Source organism: Elaeis guineensis, chromosome 4 (assembly GCF_000442705.2).
Source record: "Elaeis guineensis isolate ETL-2024a chromosome 4, EG11, whole genome shotgun sequence".
Classification (NCBI taxonomy): domain Eukaryota; kingdom Viridiplantae; phylum Streptophyta; class Magnoliopsida; order Arecales; family Arecaceae; genus Elaeis; species Elaeis guineensis.
In genome coordinates, this window is record NC_025996.2 from 28,414,650 (window position 1) to 28,436,831 (window position 22,182).

Genomic DNA, 22,182 nt, shown 5'->3' on the forward strand with positions numbered 1-22,182 from the left:
GTACCTAGAGGGTGGAAATATAGGAGCAACAGGTGGACATGTTCTTCTAGCGCTCAGAAGTGGGAAGGGTAGAAATAGAATAGGAAAAAAGGATTGAAAGGACAATTTTCAAAGGATAGGAATGGATGAAGTGTGTAGTTTCTGTATATCACTTTTTGATTTATCTAGGCTCTATAGAAAAGGATAACAAAAGAAACATGGTTTTCAATTGTAACAAAAGACACCACTCTCAAAAGATTGGACCATTTCATTCTCATAGTCACCCACTCACTTTATGAGGAAGCTTCCATCTAGAAGTTATTAAACATGATGTCATCCAGTCAAAATGAAATTTATTTGAACTCTGACAAAATTGACAAAATTGGTAGTGGAGAATATTATCCTTGATATCTTTTGGTACTAATCCTCTGCATTAATGTCAAACATTCAAAATCTGGAACGAAGTAGGACCTTACCTAAAAGACTAATTGGAAGGTATTTTTTGGATTCCTTAGCTGTGTATAAGTACCTGAGATCTCTTCGATGCATAATTGATGTGGGACTAAATACATGCTTGGATGGGTCCTCAGACACTCTCCTTGTTTAATCCCCAGTGTTCTTGCTAGCAAGGTTTTATATCCTCTAGGATGGGACTCTCCCGATTTTCTCATGGAACGGGACGTACTGGCATCCCACTTGGTCTTGACACTTGGGATGGGATGTCCCAAGATGTCCTGGTCGAAACATTGGGATGCTAGCGAGACAGTCTTGTCCTGACATATGGGATGGTACCCCATCACGGTGTCCCGTGGGACGTCTCACTGGGATTTGAATCCTTGCTTGCTAGGCTAAGGGTCCAACTCAAGTACAATCACATCTCAAACATGAGCGTGCACCATGAATGACTTGCAGTTAGCTTCAAAATAGCCCATGCTGTAGTCTCCTTGTCCACATGGGCTATAGGTTGGGTCCGCTCTGAATATGATTTATAACAATCCAGGACTGCATCCAGAAAAGCTGGCCAGGAATTATTATTTGGATTCTTTGGTCCCAAGGTTTGTTGACTTGAAACTGGACTCCTTGCCGACTGGCCGACGGTATGAGTCAGTATGTTCTCGTATCGGGCCTGAATTGACATGAAATAAGGGAGAACCAAGAAGGAAAAGAGAGAGGGGGAGGAAGGGAGATGAAGGTCGGTGGAGACACCGGCAGTGGCCACTGGAGGGTTGCAGAGGCTATCGAGGCCTTCGGGGCTTCGCAGTCTTTGCAAGAGATATTATAGAGAGAGATAGAGAGAGGGATGAGGGAGAGAAATGGAGGGAGGAGAAGGCGGCGGGGAGGCCGTCGGAAGGTTGCCATGGCTGTTGGATGTCGGAAATTTGTCCCGCGGATGCAGCGGGTTCGAAACAGGGACGTGTCCCTTGCTCATCATGTTTTTTTAAAAAAAATTGATTCACAGTGAAGCTGCAATAAGTTTGTCGGCTTCACTTTAAGTACCCATTGTCAGTTTCACTGTGAATCAAGTTTTTTTTTTAAAAATGCGATGAATAGGGGATCCACCCTTATTTCGAACCTGCAGCGTCCGTGGGGCCGATTCCCACCATTCGGAGGCCTTTCCGCCATCTTTCCCTCCATTTTTGTTCATCCCCCCTCTCTTTCTCTTTAATCTCTCTCGGGGACGATTGCAGAGCCCCTGAGGCCTCGGCGGGCCACCATTGGCCTTTTCATCTCCTTCCATCCCCTCTACTCTCTTTTCTTCTCTTTCTTTCTCCCTCACGCCGTTTTCACCGGCGTTCTGAATCGGACATTGAACTGCATTGGTTGGCCGTCGGTGTGGTCTAGCACGCCCCGAACTGCCCGGTTTGGGGCGGTTAGGCGAACCATGCTTGGTTTTGTATAAATGCCTGCATAAGTCCTTCCATAATTTATGACATAATTGCTTCAAGGAGTTCTCTGAAGTGCCCTGCTAGTGTTCAAGAAATGCCGCCAATATTGACTTGCACCGGTGCATGGTAAAGAGTGCATTTCTACCGGTGCTGCATAAACTTTTTCGAGCAACAAATAGGATCCTTAGTTCTCTTTATTCATATGCATTCAGGATTCATCTAATGCTACAAGATATGGAATATTTGGGATTGTTATTATTATTGTTATTAACTTATTTTTATTATTAGTTGGTTATTATTAATTTATTATTACCTTTGATTGATCATCATCATCATCGTTATGGTATAGGTTGTTTAATGTCATCGCCTATTTCTGTCTTCAATGTTATGCTAATGGATTTGCAAAATATAACTTCTATGCAGGTGGTTCGATGGAATTATGCAACAGAAGAAAGAAAAGCTCTGTTAGAGCTTGTTAGTTACATAAAGAGTGTTGGTTTGATGATGCAACATTGTGACACACTGGTAGCAGATGCTTTGTGGGAAACAATCCATGCAGAGGTTCAGGATTTTGTGCAGGATAAGTTAGATACAATGTTACGCACTACATTCCGTAAAAAGAAAGACCTATCCAGGTGAATTCGACATTTGTGATATCATCATACATGAAATTTCTTGGAAACTACACTAACTTGAGTTTTGTACTTTTATGGTTTGAAATGAATGGATTTTCCTGTTACTTTAAAATAGCTTGTGAAGGAGTGTTTCAGTTGGGACTGCCAAGTAGTTCTACTGTAGCAATTTCATAATTTGGCTTTAGACTTGTATATATTTAACAGTGGCGTATACAATCAAGGAAATAATTAAGTACTATTGCATGCTAGTGAACACCAGCCCACAGCAGATATGCTGTACCACATCTGTAAGGTACCAGTGCCAGTACTTTGCTTGGCACTGACACATACTGACATATCGTATATCGCCTCCCATTTATTGTGCTAGCACTTGGAGGCACATCCTAGCAGTGTGCTACTGTACCAACAGGGTATTGTTATGCATACTGCTACTGTTGCTAAAAACCTTGACAGTCAGCATATTAGTTCTTTTACATGCTATCTCAATTTTAGGGTTCAAGGATTATGAAACCCTTCCATGGATGCAGGTTAAATTTGCAAGCACACTTATGATTTTGTTATCTGAATACTACTGTGGTATACAGCTTTGGTTTTTCAGGATTCTTTTTTTCCTAGTAGTTCCAGGCATTTCGGTACATTCACTAAAGGAGCTGTGTGAAATATTCCACTTTATTACAACACGTTACTGTACGTAGTATTAGCATGCCTGTTGGCATGATCTGTACCAAGCCAATACCTTACCAAGAAGAAGTGCATCGGTGGGATCAAAAATAGGCCAATTTTGTGCTTGTTTCAAAGCTCTGGAATTCTAGGGTCTCATGAAATTGGTTTGGCTTGGCAATTCATAGTGGTTTTCAAGATTTTGCCAAATTAAGGCCAACGGGTCATTTTTGGTGCATGTTTCACTAAGTCTTAAACTCTAATTTAATACCACTAATTTTTTAATAGCCTAATAAAGTACAACATAAAGACATAGACATAGCATTTGTACATATTAAACAAACAAAAGGTGAAATTAAATATAAGGATGTGTGGGTTATTATATATGGGAACCTGGATTATAATTCCGAGGAAGGAATTCAACTGTGTGGTGATTGTGGTTTTAATCCTTGATAATGACAAATACTACAGGAGATTTGTGCTACTCATGCATGTAAGGGAGCAGGTTTTCATAAGCATGCCTTTTCTTGTTGAATAAACTATATATATATATATATATATATATATATATATATATATATATATATATATATATATTGTTAAGCCAGTTATCTCCAACCTGTTTCCTTTTTCTGTTAATATATCACTGTTGAATATCAAAAGTTATTTGTTATGTCTGCTGAGTCCTTTGTCTTCTTACTGATCTGGCTTGAAATTCAAATTTGCCTAATTGATCCTAGAATAATCCTGAATCAGATACTATGTTTGTCAGTACATTTTTGTCACTATAGCACACTATTGTATCTTTTGTTCATGTTGTTAATATCTACAGTAGTTCTGCTACATCCTGTGATATATGCTCGGTTACCTTGATTTATTACGAATCTTCTGTCAAAAGGATCATATGCCTTACGTGAACATTATGCATTTTCTTAATACTATCTTTTGTTTTCATTAGATTTTTATACATTCAGATTCAGAAGTTGCATGAGTTAATGTGTGAGTTCATATTTTGCATCCTTAATTTCAGGATTCTGTCCGATATGCGAACCCTTTCAGCAGATTGGATGGCAAACACAAGCAAAACTGAACCAGAATTACGTTCATTGAATCAAGAAAGTGATGAAACCAAACAGAATACATTTTATCCTAGGCCAGTTGCTCCAACTGCTGCTCAGGTTTAATTGATCTGTTCTCCTTTATAGTATGTGTCAAGTGACAATTTGTGTTTGGGCGATCATTTTCTTAGACTGGATCTTACAAAATTTACATTTTTATCATGTTTAAACTTTAAAAGATTCTCTTTCTTTACAAGACGACAAATATCTAATGGATCGTCTATTAGCATTTTTGATGGGACATATCACAATCCTTTCTTGATGAACTAAATGTTATGAAGTAGTGAATTTCTTGCACCCTGTAGGTCACTTGAATGTTAAAATTATTCATTCTATATTTCATAGACATTTTGATGGTCCAACTGCATGTGTTCTGTGTATTTCATTTTTGCAGCTCTAATTGACATATAAGATTGTGAATAATCTAATTTTAGGTTCATTGCTTGCAATTTCTCATTTGTGAGCTTGTATCTGGTGGAAATCTGAGAAAACCTGGAGGGCTTTTTGGAAATAGTGGCTCAGGATTTTCGGTTGAAGATCTCAAGCAATTGGAGACCTTCTTTTACAAGCTTAGCTTTTTTCTTCATATCTTGGATTACACAGGTACCAATTTTCTCCATAAACTAATGCTATAGATGTAAATCCAAGTTAGTAAATTTCATTGAAGTATTGTATACTGATTTTATTTATTTTCTTACTTTGATTTAAAAATGGTGACACAATTATTTTTCCTTTTATTGTGAAGTACTCTGCTTGCATGAGTTTTTGGAAATGACATTGTTTAATGGGCTGATAGAAGCTTGTTACTAAAGTGCTCTTAAACTAGTTTGTGTGCAGCATCTTCCATGGCTTATCTAGGAAATATCTTTATTGTGAGAATTGGGAATGATACTAATTCCTATGAAATATGAATAATTCCTTAGGTAATGACATTTGTTTCTTTTGTGGGCTATCCATACAATATGTAGGATCTTTAACCGATGTACCATCTGCGTAAAACATGCTGCAATAAAACTTAGTGAAATGAAAATCCAACTTGTTAGAATCTCAAGGATTAAACACCATGGCTTCTTTTTATCAGCCTAGAAAGGTCAGAAAAATATAAGGATGACTAGAGTAGTAGAGTGCCATGTTTCTATGAGTACATAGAAAAAAATCAAGGATCACCATAGGGATGTTGTACAAGAGCACAAGCATATGGGGATCGTAGTATTAGTTACGCAAGAAAACTAGATGCATCAAAAGGATGGATAAGTTTTTGCACTAGAATTGAATGGATGAGGATGGTTATCTCAACATAAAACTAATTTTATGGAATATTTGTGGCAAGGTTTTATGTCCTAGTGGGATTGGGGGGGGGGGGGGGGGCGGGGGTGGGAATCCTGACCGTCCCATCTCATTCTTGTGAGAAACGAGACCAAGATGGGTCCGATACTCGAAAACCTATCCACGTGGGAAGAGAGGAAGAAAGAAGAAAGAAGCAAGGAATATGAAGAAAAAAGAAAAGTGAAAGAAAAGAAGAAGAAAAATGAAAAAAAGAAAGGAAGGGAGAATAAAGGGAAAGAAAAAGGAAAGGGAAGAAAGGTAGAAGACAAGAAGGAAAGAAAAAAGAAAGAAAGAAACGAAGGAAGAAGGGGAGAGAGATGGTGGATATCTATCGAGATACATGATCAGAACTGTTGCCAGGACGGGACGGGATAGTGGGGGCATCCCATTTCATGGAGAAACTGGGACACTTTTGTGAGACCCGACCCGGTCCAGGGTCCATTTCGCATGCCACATGGGGGTCCACATGTCGCGGACCTGTGGCCGTTCGTGGGGCAGCCGCGTGCAACCCCATCACGGGAAAAGAGAAAAAAAACAAAAACAAAACAAACCCCTATTTCAGCTTTGAACAGAACTTCTCCCTCGCTCTCTGTCTCCCTTGCCCTCTCTCCCTCACACGCTTTTTTCCCTCTCTCACATGCTCTATATCTTTCTCTTGTTCCCCCATCTTTCTTTTCTTCTTCTTCTTCTTCTTCTTCTTCTTCTTCTTATTTTCTGCTTTTCTTTGGCGTAGTTTGCTGCCCTGGTTCTTTTCCTTATCATCGTGAGTAAACACTAAACCTCTTTTGGCATTTAATTTGATTTAAGTTTGGGACTTAATTATTATATGGTTTGGGGTAATAGGAGAAGAATGTTAAGGAAAGATTGTTGTTGATTTTGAGAGGGATTGAATCTGCCAGTGATAGTCTGGAATTTTTAATTCTTTAATGGTTAAGTATTTTAATCTAAAAATTTAATTGATGGTTGTCAACTTATTGCTTAACCAATTCGCAAAATTGAAAATTTTTGGATGCTATTTGATAGGGTAAATAAATCTCGGATTGGAACTATTATGCAGAGAGAAGCACTTAATCAGAAATTTAGATGCTAGAATTTTAAGGAAATTCTATAGATTATTATAAGGCTATAGCATGGCACTGATTTCAGCTGGATGTGTGTTTCGAAATTATTAGGTTTTGAGGAGTATTGGTGAGCACTAAATAACTTGATAGTGAATATCTGCAAGGTAAGTAACCTCTACTTAATCAAAGTAATTGCATAAAATGATAAATACATATATCTTGAGAATATTCGTTGATTTAATTGCTGTAAATACTTTGAAAATTATACTATTTATTTGTCATGCTGGTCATACTAAGCCAAGCATGGATTATATAATTATGAGTATTTCACATCTCAAGTATTCATGGTGTTTTGCAAATGGATAATTACAGGTTTATTTGAATGATTTCTAATTGATAGAATTCTGGAAAAACTTGTATGAATCTTTGGATTTCATATTAGCAAATGTGAGCACATTGATTTGGAACATTATGTTGCATATGGATTATCGAAAGTTTGATTAGTCACTTTTATGAATTTTATGTACTGATTCAGAATATTATATATGTTGCAACTTATATATGTTATAATAAAGATTGTTTGAGTTGAGTTTGTGTATATGTATTGAACTCTCAGTCTACCTACGTTGTAGATCCTGCCACGTAGGGGTTATATGTCGGCAATTAATATGGATTGTTCCGAAACTTCGCACTATTGCCCTACTCCGTGGGGCTACATGCGGTATTCTGGACCTACTCCGCAAGGGATTAAATGTGGTACTATGATCCCTGTCATAGAGATTATATGTGGCCATAGTGTATAGTCTGATGAGTTAATATAATACTTTTGAAAGGTGCAATCTTATGATATTATTGGAAACCTTGGTGTAATCATCTGATTTTTGTGGATTCTGAAATACTTTGAATTTATACATGAGTTTTTGGTTTACATGGTTATATCTATATAAGAGAGCTATAAGTTTGACACTAACCATATATATTATGTTGGTACACTAATTCTTATATCAAGTGTATATTTGGCTCCAGCAGCTTGATTTCTTCATTATATCTTGGTTACTGAGTCATGAAGCTTATAAACCTTCACCTGTGGTTTACAGATTTAGGGACTAGTTTTGGGGCTGGACCTTGGAATTTTGGGGTTTGTATATAGAAAGTGAGGACAGTCTGTGAAAGGTGGTTAGTCCCAGGGGTAGTAAATGTATAATGATATCTATATAAAACTAATATGGATTACTATAAAAGTTGAAGTTAAAATTGATATATGCAATAGCTATTTCTGTTAATACCATTGCCTGTGCGATGAGCATGCTATCTTTCATATTATATTAAAGTTTTGTCAGGTTGGATGCCTTGCATGCCTCTAAGGACAGTACTCTGTATGTATGCGGCGGCAGTTCACGTTTCCAAATTTTATTTTAATTTAAATTTGGGATTTGGGGCATGACGGTTAAAGTGGTATCAGAGCATAAGTTTAGTTTATAGAAATGTATTAGAATCAAGGCATGCACTGAGTGTAAGTGGGGTAGTTATGAGACAATAAGATGTAAAAACTTGTCTTTGTTATTATAGACATAGTTGTTAATCTTATATTTTGATCTATTTAGAATTTAAAATAAGTTCTTAATGATATTTTAGTAATAAATTGAAACTAGTATCAGTGGTGTTATGAATGTTGATAGTAATATTAATGAATTACAATATTGGAAAGTCCCATTATGGTCCGAGTTCATCATCATACTAGAGGTGAGCTATTAATTATCATTTAAGTAATTTTGATGATTATGAATTATTGGTATTTTACTTATAAGCATAAGTCAGAAGTATAAGTTTACGTTGTTGACAATTCTTTTGATGAATGAAATATATGATTAGTGTTATTCTTTGTTATATGGAGCGTTGGTTGCAGATAATGGAAGTAACTGGTATATCCCCAAAGGTCATCTTGATAGAGGTCACAAGAAAGTTGGGACTACCATATCCGACTTATGGAATTGAGATGAATGAAGGGCAGTATGTTAGGTCTTTTGTGGAGGTAATTATTAATAGAGGGGATCAACCCCATGAAACTATCAAGACAGTTGGCCCTCTTAGGATACATGTAAAGTCCGAGGAGCAAGCAGCGATGTATGCTTTTGATACTTTGAAGCACTGATTTCACTTTAAGGTGCACTATGTTAATTTTTCAGATAGGGAATATTATAAGTATTATTATCAAAGGGTAAGTACTGGCTATGATGCTATAAGAGCAGAATTCCAGTAATTGAGGTAGGACTACGATAGATTAAGGGATATAAATCAGAAACATATTGAGAAATGCTCTGTTTTGCAGCGTCAGGTAACAAAGTTGAGACAAGGACTCCCTCTAGATACTGAATCTTCATCTGGAGAAAATTGATGTGGAAGGAAAGAGGATGAAGGAAATAAATGTATGATTTATTATTGCATAGGACAAGTTTATACCATACTTAATATCTTGATTTGAGTTTATTCGAGTTTTACTTTAAATTGGAGGAGTCAGTAGTGATCAATTTTGAATTATATCATTAGAAATTTTAAGAATTAATTGAATTTCTTGGTGTGTTTTGAAAAAGGATTTAAGATAACATTCAAGAATTCAAGAAATTGACAGTTGATCAAATGTTCTCAATGAACTTGGAAAGAAATTTAAGATTTGGAATAAATTAGAAGTGACATACTAAGCTAAAATTAAAATTCTCCTATTTTATATAATTCTTTGCATGTCATAGTATAAGAATGTAGGTAGTTTTAAAAGATTGAAATCATTTCGATAAGAATTTCTTTAAGGACATGTAGGTTGAATAATAAGTGTCTAAAATTTGATATTGGCAACTTGTGATGCAAGTAATAAAACTCAAGGTCTTTTAAGCATTAGAATATTTGGTGATAAAACTTAAAAGTCAATTAGATCTAATTTTATTACTTATTTGAAAATTTGAAAACTTGTAATTAGTAGAGCATGTAGGAGGTATGTAGTGGGCAAGAACTTAGTTATAATTTTTTGAAAGAAGCTATATGTATGCTGATTACGGTAATGTTATGAAAAGAAAAGAAAAGAAAGGAATCTAGTAAAGGTTGTCAGCATGCCAAGTGGAGGGACGTACTAGAATCCAGTAGAACAAATTTTGATTCAGGTTGTTAAAAAGAAAGAAGAAAACAAATAGTAGGTTCTGAAAAATTTGATATTAGAAAAAAAATATTAGAATTAGAATTATGATGATTAAGAGAGAGATTATAGTGGTATAAATGCTAAAGTGATCAATATGATCTAGGTTGATATATTGAAGTAATTGCTGCCTGGCACCTCAATTGTAAGAAATTTGAAGAATGCCTAAGGCTAGATTATAACAGGACTTTTGTGGTCAACAAGAAATTTTGGTTCTTGATATTAAGTCTTAAATGTTTAATGATTCTTGTTTTTTAAGAAATGATGTGAAGTTTGGTAAAGCCAACTATCTATAAGTATATTTGAAAATTTGTAAAGATTGTTGTTGGGTATAAAATATCCTCAGCCGAAGTTCTCAACGGGATTAACCCTCGCGAGTCTCTTCCGACTCCGGCTGCAGACAGACTTCGTCCGGACTCCTACGGGAGCCGGACTCCACCCACAACTCCAACTGCCAGTAGACTCCGCCCAGACTCCTACGGGAGCCGGGCTCCGTCACCAACTTCAACTGCAGGTAGACTTCGACCGGACTCCTATGGGAGCCTGATCTCGCCAGCTACAGGGAGACTTCGTCCGAACTCCTATGGGAGCCGAACTTCGTTCCCAACCTCAGCTGCTGAAAGGCTCCACCCGGACTCCTACGGGAGCCGAGATCCGCCCACGGCTTCAGGTAAATTCCGTCCGGGCTCCTACGGGAGCCGGACTCCGCCCCCGACTTCGCTTGCAGGTGAACTTCGTCCAGGCTCCTACGAGAGCCGGACCTCGCCTCTGACTTTAATTGCAGGAAGACTCCGTCCGGACCCCTACGGGAGCCGGGCCTCGTCCCCCGACTCCGGCTGCAGACAGACCTCGTCCGGACTCCCACGGGAGTCGGACTCCGCCCACAACTCCAACTGCCAGTAGACTCCGCCCGGACTCCTACGGGAGCCGCCAACTTCAACTGCAGGTAGACTTCGACCGGACTCCTACGGGAGCCTGATCTCACCAGCTACAGGGAGACTTCGTCCGAACTCCTACGGGAGTCGAACTTCGTTCCCAACCTCAGCTGCTGAAAGGCTCCACCCGGACTCCTACGGGAGCCGAGCTCCGCCCACGGCTTCACTTACAGGTAAATTCCATCCCCGGGCTCCGTCACCAACTTCAACTGCAGGTAGACTTCGATCGGACTCCTACGGGAGCCTGGTCTCGCCAGCTACAGGGAGACTTCGTCCGAACTCCTATGGGAGCCTGGTCTCGCCAGCTACAGAGAGACTTCGTCCGAGCTCCTACAGGTGCCGGACCTCGCTTCCGACTCTAACCGAACTTCGGCCGACAAGTCTGTACCCCCTGGCAGGCCACAGTAACAGACAACACTGCTCCACTCCCTGCGGCGGACCCTATGCAGCTCCATTACTCCCTGGCAGGCCGTACTAACGGCCACGATTCTGCTCCACCCCCTACAGCGGATCCTGTGCGATTCCACCACTCCCTGACGAGTCACGACAACGGACGCCGCTCCACTCCCCGCAACTGATTCCACATGGCGAGCTACGGCGATAGCCACGATTCCACTCCACTACCCTTCGCAATAAATTCCTCCTGACTATGGGCGGCCCACTACCAGACGGTTGCAGACATCGCTATCAGTTTGTTGCTCCCTCCGTCTATAAAGGGGGACCCCAGATACGTTATTCTCTAAGCTTTCGTTTTTACCTAGAAACTCTGCTAAAATTTTCGTTCGAGCACTCCATTCTTGTTGAGGCAGAGAACTGACTTGAGCGTCGGAGGGTCTTACCGGAGCAATCCCACCTTCGGTTTAGACTTCTTTTGCAGGTCCCGACGGCGACCGCGACTCCAGCTTCTCCGGCGTGAGCGGATTTTTGCACCAACAGGATTGGCGCTAGAGGAAGGGGGGCTTAATCTTCGCAGTACCCTTGTTCTTAAAGGAGCGCTCAACGGAACCGTCTCTGGTTATCTTCTCCGACATCCACTCCTCCCCCCACTGGATCCGCGCCCGATGTCTTCTCGCGAAGCATCCACACGGCGACCCACGGCCCCCGCAGCCATGTCTCGGGCCCCGGTCTCGCCTCTGGTTTCCCAGGCCCCATATCCTCCGGCAATGGTCGCCGGCATGGAGCGGTCGGACGATCAGCCTCCGACGGATTTCGCCAACACCATCTCAGGAGGATCCCGGCAAGAAGCAACCGACGCACTGGCCGTATCCCCCAAGCGACAAAAGATTGAGGAGCCCATAACCTTTACTGGGGAAGACGCTCAGGGAGTTCAATTCCCTCACAACGACGCGGTTGTAGTTTCCTTGAATATAGTAAATTACGACGTCCGCCGCGTCCTTGTCGACAATGGAAGTTCGGCCGACATTTTGTTCTACGATGCTTTTTCAAGAATGTCCATCCTTGACGGCCATTTGAGGCCGATTAGCTCACCTCTGGTAGGGTTTACTGGTGACGCTGTTCCGACGGAGGGAATAATAACTTTGGCTGTGGCCGCAGGTCGATATCCAAGGCAATCCAGGGCTTTGGTGAATTTCCTGGTGGTGAAGGCGCCGTCAGCCTACAACGCAATCCTCGGCCGACCCGGCCTCAATGCTCTCCGAGCCATTGTATCAACCTACCATTTGAAGTTGAAATTCCCCACCAGCCAGGGGATCGGAGAGGTCCGAGGAGACCAAGCCCTGGCCAGACACTGCTACAACATAGCCTTGCAAAGAAGCGACCAGTCCGACCCCTGTCCAGTTGACGGGTTGGATGCCCGCGACGACCTCACTGAAGAGAGGGGCGGCCCAATCGAAGATCTGGTGCCGATCCCTCTGAACGACGGGAACGCGGAGCATGTGGCGATGATCGGCTCCAATCCGGGGGAGGAGGTGCGGACGCATCTCATCGATTTTCTACGAAAGAATGCGGACGTTTTCGCTTGGGTTCCAGCAGACATGTCGGGGATTGACACGGAAGTCATGGAGCACCGTCTGGCCGTCGATCCAAAGCATCGACCGATGAAAGAGAAAATCTGAGGTCATGCACCAGAGAGGCAGAAGGCGATAGCCGAAGAAGTAGACAAACTCCTTAAGGCCGGATTCATTAGGGAAGTCAATTATCCTGATTGGATTTCCAACGTTGTCCTAGTCAAAAAGGCAAACGGCAAGTGGAGGATGTGCATAGACTTCAAAAAGCTGAATAAGGCCTGCCCGAAGGACAGCTATCCCCTTCCCAGAATCGATCAACTGATGGACGCGACCTCGGACCATGAGCTCCTTACCTTTATGGATGCATTCTCCGGCTATAATCAAATCAGGATGGCGCCGGAAGATGAAGAAAAGACCGCTTTCATTACTAACCATGGCCTTTACTGTTACAGGGTCATGCCTTTCGACTTAAAAAATGCAGGCGCAACCTACCAACGGTTGGTGAACAAAATCTTCAAGGAGCAGATCGGCTGCAACATGGAGGTCTACGTGGACGATATGCTCGTAAAAAGCAAATCTTCCATGGATCACGTCGCCGACCTCGAGGAGACCTTCGACGCTCTCCGAAAATATTGGATGAAGTTGAACCCGACTAAATGCGCTTTCGGAGTAGCCTCGGGAAAATTCCTGGGCTTCATGGTGTCGGGGCGTGGGATTGAGGCCAATCCAGAAAAAATTCGCGCCATCCAGGAGATGGCCGTCCCGAAGTCGATAAAGGAGGTTCAGCGCCTTACGGGGAGGGTAGCGGCCCTGAATCGCTTTGTCGCAAGGTCGGCCGAACGGTGCTTACCCTTCTTTCAAATCCTCAAGCAGCCGAAGAACTTTTGTTGGACCTCTGAGTGCCAACAGGCGTTCGAAGAACTGAGGAGCTACCTCGGCTCACCCCCGCTGCTGGCAAGGCCGGAGCCTGGGGAGGAACTGTTTTTATACCTGGCGGTCTCTCCTATGGCCCTCGCGGCAGTCCTTGTCAAAGAAGAAGCAAAAGTCCAACGGCCAATCTACTACGTCAGTCGCGTGCTAAGAGACGCCGAGACCAGGTATACTAAATTAGAAAAACTGACTTACGCCCTGTTGATTGCAGCCCGGAAGCTCCGACCTTACTTTCAAGGGCACACCATAACGCTGCTCACTGACCAACCGATCAAGGCGATTCTACACCGGACGGATGCCTCCGGGAGAACGGCAAAATGGGCGATCAAGCTCACAGAATTCGACATCAACTATCGACCCAGGCCGGCAGTGAAGGCCCAGATATTGGCGGATTTCATAGTAGAGTGTACTATCCCAGAGGAGGCCGAACCTGAACAAGGCGAAATTGACGGCCTGAAACCCCGACCGAACTCCCCCAAAGAAAAAGCAGATCCCTTTGATTGCTTTTGGGCCCTCTACGTGGACGGTTCTTCCAACATGTCAGGTGCAGGTGCGGGCCTGATCTTGACCAGTCTGGAGGGAATTGTCGCGGAGTACGCTCTGCGCTTCGAGTTCCCCGCAACGAATAACGGAGCGGAATATGAAGCTCTGATCGCAGGACTGAGGATCGCCAAAGAGCTGGAAATAGATCGGCTCCGGGTCCACAGCGACTCTCAACTAATAGTGGGACAAGTCAACGGAAACTACGAGGCACGGGAGGACAGCATGGCAAATATCTTGAAAAGGTAAAAGAGCTCGTCCCTGCCTTCGGCAGCTTTGACATCAGGCAGATTTTGAGGTTGGAAAATACCAGGGCCGACCTTCTCTCCAAGCTGGCAACGCTGGCTCCGACCGAATTACCCAAAGGTGTTCTCTTTGAAGTACTCAAGCGTCCGAGTACGGAAGAATCACGGTCCGTTATGAAAATTGACCACGAGCCCAGCTGGATCGATCCACTGATAACATATCTCAGAGACGGGGTTCTCCCCCAGGATGCGAAAGAAGCTCGGAAGCTCCGAAATCAAGCCTCCCGATATATCCTTTATGAGGGCAAATTGTGCAAGAGATCATACTCTTTGCCCCTCTTAAAATGTCTCCGGCCTTCGGAAGCCGACTACGCCTTGTGGGAAGTGCATGAAGGAATCTGCGGAAACCATTTGGGGGCTAGATCTTTATCCCACAAGTTGTTCCGCCAAGGATATTATTGGCCGACAATGCATCATGATTCGATTGAATATGTCAGAAAGTGTGATCGATGCCAGAGATATGCCAACATCCAGAGACAGCCCGCCACCGAGCTCACACCCTTGAGTGCCCCATGGCCTTTTGCGCAGTGGGGGATGGACATCCTTGGCCCCTTTCCCATGGCGTCTGGGCAGAGGAAGTTTCTCCTTGTAGCGATCGACTACTTCACCAAATGGGTTGAAGCCGAACCACTAGCAAAAATCACAGAAGCAAAAGTGCAAGATTTCGTCTGGAAGTCGATCGTGTGCAGGTTCGGTCTGCCTAGGACCCTAATCACTGATAATGGACGGCAATTCGCGGGAGCGAAATTCGTCGGATTCTGCGAAGATCTGAACATCTCCCACAACTTCACATCAGTAGCCCATCCTCAGGCGAATGGCGAAGCTGAGGTAACTAACAGAACCCTTCTGCAGGGGATTAAGACAAGGCTCGAAAAGGCGAAGGGAACTTGGGCGGACGAACTTTATCATGTGTTATGGACGTATCGAACTACCCAGAGGCTGCCCACAGGGGAGACCCCCTTTGCTTTAGCCTTCGGTACGGAGGCCGTCATCCCAATTGAGCTTAAACTTCCGTCGGCACGAGTCGTGGCATTCGACAAACATCAAAATTCGCAAGGTCTTAAAGCCAACCTCGACCTGTTGGAAGAAAGGCGGGAGATAGCTCAGGTTCGAATGACAGCCTACAGACAGAAAGTCGCTCGCTATTACAACTCCCGGGTCAGGAACAAAATCTTTAGAGCAGGAGATCTAGTGCTTCGACGAGCCGCTGTCTCGCAACCTTAGGATCGGGAGAAACTCGCCCCAAACTGGGAAGGCCCGTATGAGGTCAAAGAAGTAGTCCGGTCCGGAACTTATTATCTTAAGGAGCTCGGAGGAGCCGACCTCCCGCGACCATGGAGCTCAGAGAACTTACGGATGTACTACCAATAACTTCATTTTAATTAAAAGTTGTATATCTACATGTCTTTGGCACTATCCTACATCTACAGGACAATCCAAACAAATTGTATCAGAAGCAAGAGGGGAACCTCGTCTCGACAAAGTCGAAGGCCTGGTTCCCTTTAGATCGGATGGGGGGAGAGGCCCTGCAACGCCCATATGCGCCCCCACAGCCCTGTTAGGGACAGGAGGAGAACCTCGCCCTAACTTGAGCAAAGTCGAAGGCCCGGTTCCCTTTAGACCGGATGGGAGGAGAGGCCCTGCAACGCCCATATGCGCCCCCACAGCCCTGTTAGGGACAGGAGGAGAACCTCGCCCTAACTTGAGCAAAGTCGAAGGCCCGGTTCCCTTTAGACCGGATGGGGGGAGAGGTCCTGCAACACCCATATGCGCCCCTACAGCCCTGTTAGGGACAGGAGGAGAACCTCGCCCTAACTTGAGCAAAGTCGAAGGCCCGGTTCCCTTTAGACCGGATGGGGGGAGAGGCCCTGCAACGCCCATATGCGCCCCCACAGCCCTGTTAGGGACAGGAGGAGAACCTCGCCCTAACTTGAGCAAAGTCAAAGGTCCGGTTCTCTTTAGACCGGATGGGGGTGAGGGGCCCAGCGACGCCCTTGTGTGCCCCTACAGCCGTGTTAGGGACAAGAGGCGAATCTCGCCCTAACCAGAGCTGAACCTTGTTACGACAGAAATAGGGAAAGAACCTCGCCCCGACATCAATTAAGGTCTGGTCATTCAAGACCAGATGAGAAAAAGGGGGACCTTCCCCAGCGGCCCCTTCGTGATAAAACTCCGTCCGGACTCCTGCGGGAGCCGGACTTCGCCTTCGACTCTGATCATAAGAAGACTCCATCCGGACTCCTACGAGAACCAGACTCCATCTCCGACCTCAACTGCAGGCAAGCTCCGTCTGGGCTCTTACGGGAGCCGGACTCCTCCAACTTCGGCTGTAGGCAAACTTCGTCCGGACTCCTATGGGAGCCGAGCTTCGTCCTCGACTTCGAACGCTGGTAAGCTCCGCCCGGACTCCCACGGGAGCCAAATTTTGTCTGACTTCAATTACAGGTAGACCCCGTTTGGACTCCCACGGGAGCCAGACCTCGCCCCGACTTCACCTACGGGAGCCGAACTCCTGCAGCCCCACCAAAAGCGGAGGAAAAAATCCCACTCAAAAAAGAAAAAGGAGAGAGAAGTTAAAAGGAAAAGCGATGAACTATGCCGGCGACGAATGGAAAACAAATAGCATCTAGGATGCAGAGAACTCCGGCTTTCATGGAAGCTTTCAACGCAAACCCAAGATGAGATGACTTCCTCAAGGTGACGAAAGCTCAGACCTCCGTGCTCGAGCCCTGACGGGGACACCAAACCCGAGCGGTCCTAGACGAACCTGCGGCCACGGGCGAAAAAGATGGGTCGATACGTTGACAATCGGGTACCTCCGAACAACACAAAGGTCGAAAAGAAGCTCGGCAAACGACAATTCAACACATGAGTAAAAGAGACGAGCCGGCGTTACAACCACCGGTAACCTACGGACGACGTCAAAAAAAAAAAAAGGGAGAAGGGAATACAACAATAACAACAGTAAAGGAAAAAGTTCGACAGACAACGATTCGACGCAAAGTACGGACGAGGTAACAAATCCACCTTCTCATTTTTCGACTAACAAGATGTACGTTACAAGACCCGGAGGGCCAGAAAAGAATACATTGTTACAAGGCTCGAAAACACGGCTCGGAAGGGATACACCGGAGGCCACTTCAAGCTGCAAACTTCTTTTCTCGTTTCTGTCCTTCCCAGCTGCATTTTCCAGTGCGTGTGACAAGCCTCTCAGCTCTCGCCCCCCGCTTCGTTCCGCTCCACCTCCGAAATCCCAACCCTAGGGGGAAAAGGATGGGATAGATTCCAAGGGGCAGCAAGGGCAACGGCAGCGGCGACGACGACCTGTTTCAAGAAGAACCGGAGTTACCCCGGAGGCAGCAATGGCATCGGAGATATGCGCCATCATCGAATGCTCCATGACAACCACCGTCCTAAGTGTTCTGGCAAGGTCGGCATGCGCTACTTCCACCGTCCCCGCAACAAGTTTTACTGCCCCACCGTCGGCGCCGACCGCTTCTGGTCCCTCGGCCCCGACGACATCAAGGATCCCGCCACAGCTTGTGACGACAGCTTTGCCCTCTTGATCGGTGTCGCCCCGTCCAGCTACTCCGAAATTCTCAGGCAGAACGCCTTCACCGGTTGTCCCCGTTATTAAACCCCTGTTGTTGAAGGAATTCTTCCTCGAGCCCCCTTTAAAGCGACAGGAACCCTCAGCGGCAGCTCGACAACCGGAGAACTCGCAGACTGCTGTTCTCCTCCTTGCACTCTTCCAAGTTCGTGGCATCCTCTTGAGGTTGGCCTCCGGGGCGGAGGTCCTGGCAGGGGAACCCCTTAGAGAGGAATCGGGGGACTGGAGACGGCAGAGAGACGGCAAAGACCGACGCGGAGGACGCTCAGAGTCGGAAGGGGCACTGATGGGGTGGCTGAGTGGTTAAGCTCTCAGGCGAAAGAAAGGTGTCGTCCCGTAGGCGAAGTAAAGCCCCTGGAGGAAGGGTTGGGGGTTTAAATAGGCAACGGAGCCTGGCGCAATTATGGTGGCAGGTGCCCCTAGGCCAACCAGTGCCCACCACGTGTCCCACTCGCCGCGACCTGGGGTTGATCGTTCGCAAACTTTCATGGCACGACGCTTGGGATCACGTCCCGGTGGGAGTTCCGAAAAGGCTCTTCGGGTCGCCCTAATCGGAAAAAGGCTCCAGCATGCGCGCATTAAATGCCAACACATCTGAGGACGGTCGCGCGCGGACGTCAAGGGGAGAACTTCGGCTGCGACGATCTTTCTGTACTTCATTCGAAATTCAAACTCGGAAGTAGGGGGACTGGTGTTGGGTATAAAATACCCTCAGCCGAAGTTCTCAACGGGATTAACCCTCGTGAGTCTCCTCCGACTCCGGCTGCAGACAGACCTCGTCCGGACTCCTACGGGAGCCGGACTCCGCCCACAACTCCAACTGCCAGTAGACTTCGCCCGGACTCCTACGGGAGCCGGGCTCCGTCACCAACTTCAACTGCAGGTAGACTTCGACCGGACTCTTACGGGAGTCTGATCTCGCCAGCTACAGGGAGACTTCGTCCGAACTCCTACGGGAGCCGAACTTCGTTCCCAACCTCAGCTGCTGAAAGGCTCCACCCGGACTCCTACGGGAGCCGAGCTCCGCCCACGGCTTCAGGTAAATTCCGTCCGGGCTCCTACGGGAGCCGGACTCCGCCCCCGACTTCGCTTGCAGGTGAACTTCGTCTGGGCTCCTACGAGAGCCGGATCTCGTCTCTGACTTTAATTGCAGGAAGACTCCGCCCGGACCCCTACGGGAGCCGGGCCTCGTCCTCCGACTCCGGCTGCAGACAGACCTCGTCCGGACTCCCAGGGGAGTCGGACTCCGTCCACAACTCCAACTGCCAGTAGACTCCGTCCGGACTCCTACGAGAGCCGGGCTCCGTCACCAACTTCAACTGCAGGTAGACTTCGACCGGATTCCTACGGGAGCCTAATCTCGCCAGCTACAGGGAGACTTCGTCCGAACTCCTACGGGAGCCGAACTTCGTTCCCAACCTCAGCTACTGAAAGGCTCCACCCGGACTCCTACGGGAGCCGAGCTCCGCCCACGGCTTCATTTACAGGTAAATTCCGTCCCCGGGCTCCGTCACCAACTTCAACTGCAGGTAGACTTCGACCGGACTCCTACGGGAGCCTGGTCTCGCCAGCTACAGGGAGACTTCGTCCGAACTCCTACGGGAGCCTGGTCTCGCCAGCTACAGGGAGACTTCGTCCGAGCTCCTACAGGTGCCGGACCTCGCTTCCGACTCTAACCGAACTTCGGCCGACAAGTCTGTACCCCCTGGCAGGCCACAGTAACAGACAACACTGCTCCACTCCCTGCGGCGGACCCTACGCAGCTCCATTACTCCCTGGCAGGCCGTACTAACGGCCACGATTCTGCTCCACCCCCTGCAGCGGATCCTGTGCGATTCCACCACTCCCTGACGAGTCACGACAACGGACGCCGCTCCACTCCCCGCAACTGATTCCACGTGGCGAGCTACGGCGATAGCCACGATTTCACTCCACTACCCTTCGCAATAAATTCCTCCTGACTATGGGCGGCTCACTACCAGACGGTTGCAGACATCGCTATCAGTTTGTTTCTCCCTCCGCCTATAAAAGGGGGACCCCAGATACGTTATTCTCTAAGCTCTCGTTTTTACCCAGAAACTCTGCTAAAATTTCCGTTCGAGCACTCCATTCTTGTTGAGGTAGAGAACTGACTTGAGCGTCGGAGGGTCTTGCCGGAGCAACCCCACCTCCGGTTTAGACTTCTTTTGCAGGTCCCGGCGGCGACCGCGACTCCAGCTTCTCCGGCGTGAGCGGATTTTTGCACCAACAATTGTAATAATCTTGAAGACTGGAGCTCTTAAAAGTATCCTCACCATTAAGACTTTAGTTATAGACTAGTATGTGAGCAATGATGATGGAATTTATCAGTAAAGCTTGTGATTAGTAGTATGGATTTAGCAATGATAAACTTGGGATCTGGAATGCTTTCGAGTTTGATGGTGCAAAATTTTGAGAAAAAAATTTATATAAGAGGGGAGGAAATGCAAGATCTGGCCCAATCCAGGGCCCATTTCGCGTGCTATATGGGGATTCGCATGTCGCGGACCGTGCCCGTTCGTGGGGCAGCCGTGTGCAACCCTATCGCGAAAGAAAAGAAAACAAAAACAAAACAAATCCTTCCCTATTTCGGCTCCGAGCAGAACTCCTCGCTCTCTGTCTCCTACTCCCTCTTTCACTCGCACTCTTTCTTTCTCTCGTCCTCTCTTACACACTTTGTGTCTCTCTCTTGTTCCCCATCTTCTTTTTCTCTTTTTTTTCTTCTTCTTCTTCTTCCTCTTCCTCTTTTCTGCTTTTCTCTTATTTGGCATGGCTTGCTGGGCTTGCTGCCCTGGTTCTTTCTCATCATCGGGGTAAACCCCAAACCTCTCTTGGCATTAATCTGATTTAAATCTGGGATTTAATTATTATATAGTTTGGGGTAATTGAGAAGAATGTTAAGGAAAAATTATTGCTGATTTTCGGATGGATTGAATCTGCTAGTGATAGTCCAGGATTTTTAATTCTTTAGCGGTTAAGTATTTTAATCTGAAAATTTAATTAATGGCTGTCAACTTATTGTGCAACCAATTTGCAAAATTTGAAAATTTTTGGATACTATTTGATAGGATAAATAAATCCAGATTGGGGCTGTTGTGTAGGAAAAAGCAGTTAACCAGAAATTTAGATGCTAGGATTTTAAGAAAATTCTATAGATTATTACAAGGCTATATCATGGCACTCCAGATATATGTATTTATCATTTTATGCAATTACTTTGATTAAGTAAAGATTACTTATCTTGCAGATATCTACTGGTAGGTTTTCCAGTGCTTCACTGATACTCCTCGAAACCTAATAATTTCGAAACACACATCAATATGAAATCAGGCACTCAAGATATATGTATTTATCAATTTATGTAATTATTTTGATTAAGTAGAGGTTATTTACCTTGCAGATATCCACTAGTAGGTTATCTAGTGCTTCATCGATACTCCTTGGAATCTAATAATTTTGAAACACATACATCAATCTTAAACCAGTGCCATGCTATAGCCTTGTAATAATCTATAGAATTTCCTTAAAATTCTAGCATCTAAATTTTTGGTTAACTGCTTTTTCCTACACCACAGCCCCAATCCGGGATTTATTTACCTTATCAAATAGCATCCAAAAATTCTCAGAGTTTGCAAATTGGTTGAGCAATAAGTTACAACCATCAATTAAATTTTTAGACTAAAATACTTAACTATTAAAGAATTAAAAGTCCCAGACTATCACTGGCCGATTCAATCTACAAAATCAGCAACAATCTTTTCTTAACATTCTTCCCCTATTACTCCAAACATTATAATAATTAAATCCTGATTTAAGTCAGATTAAATGCTAAGAGAGGTTAGGGTTTACTCACAATGATGAGAAAGAACCAGGGCAGCAAACCATGCCAAAGAAGAGAAAAGCAGAAAAGAGGGGGAGGAAGAAGAAGAAAGAAAGAAGAAGAGGAAGATGGGGGAACAAGAGAGAGATATAGAGCGTGTGAGAGAGAAGTGAAAGAAAGCATGCGAGGAAGAGAGGGCGCAAGAGAC

The 22,182-nt window shown here is 45.1% G+C and overlaps 1 protein-coding gene across 1 annotated transcript in view; it reads left to right on the plus strand.

The window, feature by feature from the left end:
* Positions 1-22,182, plus strand: part of LOC105043128 (protein PIR) — a 134,552-nt gene that overhangs the window by 41,362 nt on the left and 71,008 nt on the right. The window contains exons 14-16 of the mRNA XM_010920544.4: positions 2,289-2,500; positions 4,191-4,338; positions 4,713-4,881. Of these exons, the coding sequence (XP_010918846.1) occupies positions 2,289-2,500; positions 4,191-4,338; positions 4,713-4,881 (529 nt within the window). The remainder of the gene's footprint in view (positions 1-2,288; positions 2,501-4,190; positions 4,339-4,712; positions 4,882-22,182) is intronic.